At 26.2% G+C, this 12,557-nt stretch overlaps 1 protein-coding gene across 1 annotated transcript in view; it reads left to right on the top strand.

Moving 5' to 3' along the window:
- Positions 1–9,794, top strand: part of LOC105366162 (uncharacterized) — a 14,738-nt gene extending 4,944 nt beyond the window's left edge. Inside the window, 4 exon segments of the mRNA XM_011504490.1 lie at positions 2,667–3,036; positions 3,115–3,442; positions 4,846–4,965; positions 9,667–9,794. Coding sequence (XP_011502792.1) covers positions 2,667–3,036; positions 3,115–3,442; positions 4,846–4,965; positions 9,667–9,794 — 946 coding nt within the window.
- The last annotated feature ends 2,763 nt before the right edge of the window (positions 9,795–12,557 follow it).

Genomic DNA, 12,557 nt, shown 5'->3' with positions numbered 1-12,557 from the left:
TTTAAAATAAATATATTATATTTTTCAGCCTTGTCCGTTATTGATTTCCTTTAAAATTATCCTGCCGAGAGACTAATCCACTGAACTATTGAATTGGCAGTTCGAGCCATAAGCTAACCCTTTAAATCCGAACAGTACTATTACTTAATATCATAGAATTTCAATCTATTAAAGGTGACAAAGTACGTTTTTTTTAATTATAATTGTAAATGTTTTGCTTCGAATTATATATTTTTAAATTGTTGTTTAAAAAGTTATATAATAAAATTTTAATCCAGTTATAAAGTTTGAAATATAAAAAACTAGGAAATAAAACGTTCTCTTTACGTTCTGAATGAAAATGTCAATATTTATTATCAAATTAATTTGTTAAAACTTATTTCAATTTTTTATTTTAGAATTATATAATATAATTTTAAAGCTAACAGATTTTATTTTTTTTATCACTATAGTTGATTACATTCAAAATTTTGTTCCGATCAAGATTTAGAAAATACAAGTTTATATTCTATAAGAAAATTGTATGAGCTTTTTGAATATATAGAAATTATTAAATAAAATAGTTAAAATATAGGTAACTCATAATTATTTTCTAAAACATGTTATTTCATAAAAAAATTTTTTTTTATTTTTAATTAAATCTATATATTTAGCATAGTATTTGATAAGTATATGACTTAAATAATTGAATTGAATAGCTTAAGTTACAAAATAGCATCTAGATTTATTACAAAATTTATTTTATAGTTTTTAGTTTTCAAATTCTATCAGAGTTTAAGATCGAGTTTTACTATATTACACGAAATTTAAAATAGATTTCAGTATACATACGACTCAAACTTACCACAAACTGTAATCATTTATCAGAATGTAATTTCTTGTAAACAAAATTTTCATTTTTCATTCTAAGATAGTTTACTATCAAAGTTGGTAAAAGTACTCAACATTGTACATGATACAATAATACAAATGAAATACGGCACTTGGTGAACAAATATTTTCTAAAAAGTTTAACGTATTTTTATGCGATTAGAAAATAAGAAAAAAGATATTATTTCGTTTAAAATTAATGAACAAATTTTATTAATCGATCATGATAATATTATTTTATTAAAAAAAAACACACACACAATGGATTTAACATTGAGATTTATTAGTCATATAAGTTTCATAAAATAGTAAGTTTAAAAATAATTAACATTATTAAAGACTCCTGTTAAAAATAATGGAAGTATACATATAAATTATATACTGTTGTAAGCAAAAAGAAAGTATATAATAATAAAATATAATGGCATTAAATTAGATCAAATTAAAGTTATATATTTATATAATTACAAATTATGCACAAAGATGATGCAATAACATAATAAATTAAGCATTGAAATATATACATTTGAATATTCTTGTTAAAACTTAAAAAATTGAAATATCATAATACTTTTTAAAATGTTTATAAATACACTCTTAATCAAGTTTAAATTTAATTAACGGTTCTTTATTAAATAATAAATACACGCTTAATACATTTACATAGTTAATATATTTTTTAAATTTTTTGTCTTTATATCAACATCATAAATGTTAATCTTATCCTAAAGGAAAAATTTATTTATATGTATTTAAAAAATTACATATTTGTAATGTTTAAATACCGACCTTCAATATATTACAGTTTTGAAAAAATATTTATCTTTTTTAATCTTTTTTACAATATATCACATTTCTATAGCCATTATACTGTGAATATATATAAAAAATATATAACAAAAATATTGATTTGTATTACTCAAAGGTATTCAAAATTTTAATCACATTGACATTAAAAAACCATTTATATTTACTTAATTTATAATAACTAGATCTTTATAATATGTAATAAATTTATAAGAGACAGTATAAAAGACAGGTAATAGGCCCGAATAGTTCATATAGTTAAATCTAACAGTTTCATCTTTGAATTTTTATTTCTTTAAAACTATTTTTTGTTATAGCAAGAAGTAATATAATTCAAAAATGTTATTAGAAAAATTAAAAATTAATTTTATAATAAATATTAATTTAAAACTTTTTTTTAAACAACTTATATGCATAAATACTATTTCATTTTATAATTAAAAAGTACTTTAAAAATCATTTATTTTTCTTTTGTATTGTTTCTCATAAAAATCTTATTTTATAAACTAGTTAATTGAATTAGCTTAAGTTTGAAACCATTCATTTTTATTATACTTCCTTCTCATCGTATATCTCTTTCAATTTAACTAATTATGCATATCGTTACAAGAGTTTATAACCACATATTAAGTTATCCCGTTTATGCAAAAATATTTACTAAGAACTATACATAAACAGGTATTTGCCCTTTTAATATATTATTAAAAGGTAAAGATCTTTTTTCCTCTCTATTTAAGATAATATATTTTTTGTGAGTTGTTCACATCTACTAATTTTAAAACAAAACAATTTATATTTGTACTGTCGAAATGAATCGTTATTAAAACATTGCAAATAAATTAATATACAAGTAAAATTATTGATATTTACTACATAAATACCATTTTTCGTAAAGTTTTAATTTCATCACGTAACATTTAAAGTGCTCAGTAGTCACTATTATAAATGTTACGATTGTTTAATTTTGTATTTTTAACTCTATCTTTCAGAACGTTAGTCAGTAAGATAAGTTTGAACGATCAAGGTAGGTTAATACTTAGAGAAAATGGCAAATTAATAATTCCTTATGAATAATTTGCAAATGCAATAATGATGAAGCATTTGCATGGTCCTCGTGGAATACATTTAAGTCTTGAGAATACGATTAAAGCAGTTATGGACAATTTTACAGTTGGAAAAGAGTCTTTTGGGATGGAAAAAGAATTTATTATTGAAATAGTTCAAAACTGTCAAAATCCTGACTGTCGATATAATAAAATTCAATTTGAATTATCTCAAAAAGCAGCTAGTATGGGATTGATTTATACTCAAAAATGTGAAATTGATTCAAATTTATTTCATAATTCAGATTTGCAAATGGCAAGTTTATATATATATTATACTATTAAATATTTCTTATTATTATATAACTTTTAAATTTCAATTCTAATTATCTAGATATTAAATACACCAATTTCATCACGTATTCAAAAATCGTTATCTGATTCATCTGAAACTAGGAATACTAATAATTTGCTGTTAAACAATCAATCTTCTAATATAAAAAATGTTAATACAAAACTTTTCGATTCTTCATTAATAGTTTTACCATCTTCTGAATCATATAGATTAACAGACTTTTTACGCATTAATTCAGAAAGTTATGAAAACCTGGTCAAGGTTAAAAATTTAGAAATTTCAGGAAAAGAATTATTATCAATACATAATGGAGTTTGGTCAATAGATACGGAAATTAAAAGCTTGAATTCTACCACAATATGTGACGGTATTTTGAAATATTTTTATCTTTTAAAAATTTTTAAAAATATTACCACAAAAATAAATTTAAATGATATTAAAAAATAAAGCTTAAGTTTTATACAATAATAATATTGTAATTATTTAAAATGTTTATGAAAGAACATTTAATGAAAATTGAAAATTATATTACATATTTGTTTTTGAAATTATAATTCAATTTTACGTCACGGCTTATTTCCGTTTTAGAACGGAATAAAGAAATGGCTGCTACAGAACACTTTGCATATAAATGATGTGATTAAATAAAGACTTGATTAATTGTATTCATCATTTTGTTATATACATTACTAGAAGAAATATGTATAATTACATGGTAGTAAATTCAAATTTTTATATATTATTATCAACATCACTAGATCTATAATTGAAACAAACATATAAGCGTAAATATATATCGTAAATAATTGTAATTGCCAATTATTGAACCGAATAATCTCTAAGTTGCCCTACATTTAAATTGATACTATCGTGTATGCAATTGTATTACGTACCGTATTACTAATACGTACTACGTACGTATTAATTAATTTTGTCATATTTACTTTAGAAATAAGTTTATCCTACCGCTATTATCTATTTTCCATCCTCTAAATTTCTTTTCTACTGTCTCTGTCTACGTCTCAAATTTAAAAAGCTCCAAAGCTATAAAAAATGAAATATATTATAAATATTCTATCGGATGTATTAATATAGATGCTTAACTACCGCTTCATAAAAGTCCTTAAATAAGTAATAACGTATCAACGATGCATAAAAAATCGTAACATAATCCTAAAATATAAAAATAGAAAAATCGCTATCCTGAATTTACTATTTTTAATCCTTTCCTATGCTATAAACCCCTTCGTAAATATAGCTCTTTTATTAATATATATAAATTACACACTGATTACTATTATTATGTCCTTATTAACTTCACAATATCATTTAATCAATGCCCGTTTCTCATTTTACTTGTAATATTTTTTATATGTGTTGGCCTAATTAAACTTACCATTCTATATATTGTAAAAAATTAATTAATAAAATATTAACGCTCAAATAACATGTTCCTCGTGTTTTATTAATTTAATTCATTTTATATTGTATTGCATATTCTATTACAAATTTCTACAATTAATCCAAACAAATCTTGACCGATCTTGAGTGATCTATACAAGAAAACAAAAAAGTATTAAACCCCAAAAAATATATGTTTCATGAAAATTAAAATATATTATAGTATCAAAATTTTAAATAAAAATAATATTAAATTACTGTATGATGTAATATAATTTTCATATTATAAAATATAATATAAAAATATTAAAATTGTATGAATATTACAAAAAAATATATATATGATATAATATACATTTTATTTTTAAGGGCAAGAAAAAATTATTAGATCTTTTACTGAAATTATGAAAAATATGACACGAATGAAATCTTGTATCAGACCAGCGATGTGTAAACCTTATGGAAAGCAGTCAGACACTCTTCAAAAAAGTAATATACTTTTAACAACGTACTTAAAATACTTACACAATATTTGTTTGAAAAAAAATTATTATTTCTCTTTTAACTTATTTTAGAGTTTATTTTATTTTTTATAATATTGGAGAATATTTATACTAAACAAAATTGTTGTTTATACTTTATATTTACATCTATATGAAATTCAAAGTTTCAGATTATATTCTTATTTTGTATTTTTAGTAAATAATATTGTAATGTAATCAATGTATATTAATATATAATTCAGTAAAGTTTAATATAAGTTGTCTGGGATCAGACTAAAAACCTCCTATTGATGGTGGGTGGAGGTGTTGCTGGCAAGTGGAAGGGGCAATGCAATTAATTCAATACTATTTGTAATGTTTCTTGTCTTTCCTTTTATTAAATATAACAATATAATAAATAATTAATGATCATGAAGTATATGAATGAAGGTGCAAGTGAATAAAATAGAGGAAGTTTCTTCAATTGTGTTACGTGTTCAGGAGTGTGCATCCTTTCCGTGGTATGATGAGTCGATACAGTTGTAGTAAGCGTCAGAGCCGCCGCTATTGTACCGAAGTCGTCGGTGTGTGTGTGTGTGAGAGCTGCCTCAGGCGTAGTATGCGTCAGAGCCGCCGCTGTTGTACCGAAGTCGTTTAAGCGAAATAAGTCGCTACTGCTTTAGTGTAGATGCGTAAGAGCTGCTTCTGTCGTATCGAAACTTTCTAAAGGGGGCCGTTTTTCTGCTGCCTTAGTCGTCGGTGTGATCCGTTAATATGTGTAGTATGATTTCGATTATTAAGCGCGTTATTAGTTTAAGTTTAGTTAACGGATTTTGATAATGAGGCATCACTATTTGTTTGTTACATTGTTTACTAGTTGATTATTACACACGTCTACCGCTATAGTGAGTGATGACTGTAGAAAGAAGCTTGAAGATGAATAGTGTGCTTGTTATAATGACTGTGTAATTGTTACTAGACTGAGAAAAGACAGATTGCTGCGCATGAAGCGCAGCCCTTAAATATTATCGCGCTAGTCCTTAAGCGCCGGTGTTTCTTACTATGACGATATTGGTCGTGACGTCAATAGGGCATAGTTTGGAAGGTTCATTGGCTATTGTTTTTTTTTAAGGAACTGAATCGCACCCTCATACCTCTCCCACTTTTGTATTCCGCTTTTCAACTTTTCAATCCGTAACATAAGCTTTGAATAACTTATTCCTAAAAAAATATCATAATAAAATTATATATTAATTAATGTAATTAATATTATATAAAAATATCTATAACTAATTATTATATCTTTAATATGTGTTCGAGAATGCGAGAACATTTTCCCCTTTTTTTGTCAGTGCAATAAAACATCTAGCAAGTAACATCGTAAAATTTGTATTTGGATTTCAAAACTTCGCTTGCTCAAAATTATCAAGCACTAAGTCCATAAAACATCTGGAAAAACAATACCATAAACACGGGAAAACCTATAGTTTAGACATCTGCATTTTTGTTCCGCTCGGTAGCTACATCAAGCATTACTGCATACGGACCTTCCTTCCCTTCCCGCTGTCAACAAGTTGCAATGCTGTCACCAGATGTGTCAACAATTCTCCCCCCCCCCTTCTGCTGCCTACATGCTGCCGCATGCGACAGCAGCAACGAGAGATCTGCTCATCATGAAGACCCAAAGACGACTAGGCCCTTAATTAACTCCGAAGCCAAAAGAGGCGCTGCCCTCGCACTATAAGAGAGGAGTCTCTGATTGGACAAAAAATAAGGGTAGGGGTTCACGTCAAATTCATGGTCAGCAAATGTATGTAAGGGGCGCAATTTTTAATACTTATTTACTCTTGATACTTAACTCTCTTAATCCTTATCACTCGTGATATTTAACTGTCTTGATATTTACTCTTGATAGTTTTTCTTTAGTATTATTTTCGTGATAATACTCTTTTTTGATATCTCTCTTTTAGTAATACTCTCTCAATATATTAAACCCTTCAGATATTTCATACTCAATTAAGTTTAGTGAAAGTCCATTTAGCGCTATTTCGGGAACGACTTACACTTCTTCGGTTTGTCCATTAACACTGTTACTGCCCCGGAAGAACTATTACATAAACCCGTATGTCCACTACCGCTGTTCAAGAAACCGTAATTACTTGTTCCAAGGGAGCTACGACAATTCGCCTATCAAAGTCCGAAGATGAGTCAACGATTACTTTTTGTAAGTAGTATCTACTACAATAATTATATATATTGAGATTCAGGGTATTATATCGACAAGTACTAAGAACGAGGAAGCTACTCTTAAAACGACAGTGCGGAATAAATTCCAGTACGCGTCGTCAAATCAGACGCCAGGGGCGTCTCATTTTAGTAACCCTCACCTTAGTTCAAGTTCGGAAGCTTACGAAAGTAAGCAAAACCCAGCGCAAGTGTCGACAATCCAGTTTCGCGCCACTTTGCGATATGTTTCAATCATAAAGCTGCATTCATAACCTCAACCATACACGTGCTCGTTCAAAAGGCGTTAGTGTTGTCGAACGAAACTGGGCGCCATTTGCCATTCGTATTCAACAATCAAGCTGCATAGATTATTGTACAGTTGTCTCCGCAACACATCACTTCAATCCAAGAATTTAGTTCTACAAGTAATAATAGTAATACTAGTCAACCTTGTCATTAATAAATAATAGAATAAATAGCATATACTTCAGCCATATCTTTATTGTATTATTATAATATCCCTTCCACTTGTGACCTGTCATCGCTACCACACAACACCCGTGGTCTCTGAGTTGTCAACGGCATCAAATTGTATCCGTCGAACCGGCCTTGATAAAACAAGTCGGAACGACATTTTGTACAGTATTTAAATAGAAACAAGAAATACCCAATTTAATATTTATTCATATAAAATTTATTATTTGAATAAAAACTAGATTTCCAACGAGCTTTCAATTTTTGTATTTGATTGTATTCTAAATGAAAAATAATATATATTTTTTTCCCAATATTATTATAAATAATAAATAAAAGATGTATTTACAATTAGGATTATATTAATTTAATAATATATAATTATTAAATTTTGAATCGAATAGTTTACTAAAAAATATCTTGGTTCACAAAGGAATAATAATATATAATGAAAAATTATTTATATTCTTTAATATTAATGTATATTACTAACGAAGTAAAATTGTCAATATACTAAATACAAAAAATTTAAATAGATATTTATAATTATGAATATATCAATAATAGTCGGAATAATAGTCGGAACGACGAGTTGCATTTTGTACAATATGTTTAATAATGAACATTATTAAATTAATTTATTGTTTTAAATAGCTACTTTATAATAAACTCTTTAATACTTATTCTTATTTATATTATTCATACAATCATGAAAAGTAGAAAAACATATATATTATATAGAATATGTGAAGTATATTAAATAAAGATTTCGGTTTATATATGTAGGTTTGAAATTTTCTATTTGTTTTATTAAAATAATATATTAGATGCACAAAAATGCAATATAAATTGTTAAGCAATTACAATAACATTAAATTAGATGTACAAAAAATATAAGATAAGGATGTAAGTAAATAAATGGTTTAAAAATTTTTATATGCCGAAATTTTATATTAAAAATATCAATTTTATAAAATGGAAAACCTTTTTGTGTTCCCAATACTTATGTTTAAAAACTATAAGACTGACTAATGCTATTTTCTAGATTTATAGATTATACATCTTACTTTTTTTACTTTAAGAAGGAAATATTTAATTTTTACATAGTCCAATACTACAGTTGGTAGAGTATTAAATTTTCACTTGACACTAAAATATTGTTTTTTATTTATTTATAGTTTAAGTTATCTAACTTAAGTCATGTGTTTATTTAAATGAGATATTTTTAAATATTTTATAATATGTAATTATATGAAGAGTTATAAAATATTGATAAGTGCAATATGGGTTTTATACAATCACAATAAGCTTCTACTTATCACAAATAATCACATTTACAGTAGTTACAATATATGACGTCATATAATACAGACTTATCTGTATATATTATAACAGTATGATAACAATACGAAACAAATACAAAAAAAAAAATTTAGAATGTTATTAAAACGGAAGTAGTGTAATGTTCCATTATCAATTTTATATAAAAGATGCAATAATTTTTTTTATTACACATTGGGTTTCAGTACTATTCTATGCTCTGACTGTTATATACTAAAAATTTTATTTTTCATGTTATTCAAAATTTATAATAGTTTAAAAATTTGTAATAGACGCCAACGTTATAAATAAAATCGTCAATGTGTAATACAAATATATGATAATATTGAATTTGTAGCACTTTACAGTATTGTTAATATAAACAAAATTAATTCATAACAATTTAAGAAAGTAGCATTAAAATAATTATCATTAAACAACAATAATATTCTAAAATTAAGATATTTAACTATTGAATACTTATAAAATATTTTAATGCTAATCAAATTTATATGTATATATAGTTTGTAGAAATTAATCCTTTGAATCATCCGAATATGTATCTGTATACATATAGCTTATCAATAAAGTTCATTATAAATTATATAAAAGGTGTATAAATATGTATTAATATATAACTACTTATGATATATTATGTCTAAACTGTACATTTTATTTACTATTGCAGAATTGGTAGATACAATTCAACTTATACAGTCCTTACGAAGGATTTTACCGTCACCACATATTTCTATATTAAGCTGGAAAAATAAAGATAAATATAGACTAGAATCTACTTATTTACCAATACTATAAAACTATTTATTAATCAATATAAAGTAGTCTCAAAATAGTAAACACTGCTCAATAATGCATATTTCAATTAAAAATGCATTTCTATATATCTTACTCATATGTAATATTTTCATTTTAAAATATGTGATTAAATAAATTTTTTTCCTATAATATTTTGCTATTAAAAAAATTTAATATACTTTTGCTACAACTGATCCTTACAATGTGGACATTATAAGATTTCCATTATTCATTCGTTTCTAACGCTAATTTATGAGTATCCCATGCTTTATTTTCTAACAAAAATCGTAGATATTCAATAATCTATAAAATAATATTATTTTGTATTATTAGTATAATAATTTAATGTAATATTATTATAATATTGTAAACATTATGTTTCTTGGAATTCTCTAACCTTTTAAAGCTTTACTTTCCCGGAATACTCCAACGTTCCAAAGTTCGTCCAACGTCCTAGAATGTGTATCTAGTCTCCGAATAGCAACGCCTATCCATTGTTTTCAGTTAACTAAGCTGTCGCGTAGATATATAAAGCGATCACGCGTCGAGACACGATTTCTGGCTTAGTAGAGACGCCATGGAAGAAACAGGGGCGCTCTCTCAGTGAAGCCATTACAGAAGGAAAACACGACATTCTCCAGTACGCATCAGTTAACAAGCAGTCAAGGGTGTTGATTGCATTTCAAGAACATTTTGAACTAGAAGAAGTATAGTATCGAAGTACTCCTTATCACGATGGTATACCAGTAGTCTGTTTTGATGGTAACTATTCATCACAGAATCTAGTCAAGGCAAATGTATCGATGTGCGTAAGAATAGCATAAGCTATACTATTTTAATTCATTCCGAATTCATTACTAATTCTTACAAGATCAGTATTTTACAAGTCATACTCCTTTTCAAAGACTGTGCACAATTCTTTGCTAATCCTTACAATATCAGCCACAACATCGACATCAGTAACAAGGAGCAATTGCATTGTTGTAACTGAACATAGTTCACACTTTCGTATTAGAAGTGAAGTCAATTCATTAATAATGAAATTGTCAATAAACCATAATAAACCATATTTAACGAAGTCTACGATCACTATATCTGTACAGTTCTTCCACTTAAGTCCTTACCCAAGCATCCACTAAAGCAGGTAACAAATTAATTTGAACTATCGAACATTACCCCTTCAAGCCAGAAAATCGAATATGAATATTAAAATCAGGAACATTAATTAACTGTTTCTCTACTTGCTTTGAGTTTTTTTAAACGTGTCATTACTGAAACTAAATTGTTTATAAATAAGTTAAGCCTCTTCTACATACATAAATACATACAGAAAACGATCCAAGTCTTTGTTATAGTTTTGATTAATTTAATGAAATATTTTCATGCAATGTCTCCTTAGTAATTCTTCATAATTCTTAATCACATTTACTTTAATTATACATATATAGTTTTCAAAAACATGTAATCACGATTTAATTAAGTATTACTGGTATGATCTGGCTTTATTTATGGCATATAATAAAATATAACAACAAAATTTTCCATTCCCCCCTCAGTTAAAGCCGTATATTATACATATTATTGAGTCATTTGGATCGACTCACAAAAATAATTTAAATGTGTTGTGTTAGTGCATCATTATGTCTCGGATTCATGCGAAAAAAATTTGATAACCCAACCAACTATATACAGTAATTTGATTAGTAACTTTTATTGACTATTTACTAAAATGTCTTCTCTGACTACAATGGTTTTTAAGCTACGTAATAAGTTTTCTCATATTCATTGATCGAGAAGCGCTGTGTATCTTTATTTTTAATCTGTACTTTTTACATTTGTATCTCTCGTATAAGAATGGGTAATTCCAATAAACATAAATTATTGAGTCTCATTTGTGAATAACTGCATACTATAGAATTATCGCTTCCTTTTTCATTTAAAAAATTTCATTTTCTTATTATGTTGTAGAGGCTAAATGATGCTGTAATACCTTACATATAATATTTGAGAGGATTTTAATATATATAAATATACATGTTTGTGTGGCGTGTGTATCTATGTGTGCATGTATGTAAATATGTATAAAATATTTTATAATTCAATTCCATATTCTATTTCATGTTAATTTACTATTCAAATACATTTAAAGTCTTTGTATCTAATTGTAAGCAATATAATTTCATTAATCGATAATTATATTTATAGATTTTGGCACGTATTTTCAGGATTTTCGAGACTATTTTAAATTATACCTTTTTTTAAATAGAATTCTTTATAAATTGGATTTTTATTCTACTTAGTTTATTATTTTCTATTCATGTACAGATTATTTTTAGACTTTTATTTTACATTTAACATTTATATTAACATCTGGCATTGATATCATAAAACAAATAGCAAAACAAGTCATTAAACATCTGTGTTTGAGAATAAGAGACTCCGTTTAGTAAGGCAATAAAATATCTGACAAGTAATGTCATGAAAATTGTATTTAAGACTTCAAAACTTTCCTGCTCATAATTATTTGTACTAGTGTCATAAAACATCTGGAAAACTCTAGCGGAACGTGCTCATACTCCCAGTGCAGTAGAACCTAATGGGTTTACTGCCGGGAGAACCCCAAAGTAGATTCGAAACGAATATCAGATATGCGTGAAGCATTGAGTACAAATATTTACTGCAACCGAAAACCCATACGTACTACACATGCAATGACCATACGTGCGCACTCGGCCTTTAAGACAATGCTTGCATTGTTCTTGG

This window comes from Ceratosolen solmsi, unplaced genomic scaffold (assembly GCF_000503995.2).
Source record: "Ceratosolen solmsi marchali unplaced genomic scaffold, CerSol_1.0 scaffold17, whole genome shotgun sequence".
NCBI classification, from domain to species: domain Eukaryota; kingdom Metazoa; phylum Arthropoda; class Insecta; order Hymenoptera; family Agaonidae; genus Ceratosolen; species Ceratosolen solmsi.
Note: the sequence above shows the minus strand (reverse complement) of the source record. Positions and strands in the feature narration are given on the sequence as shown.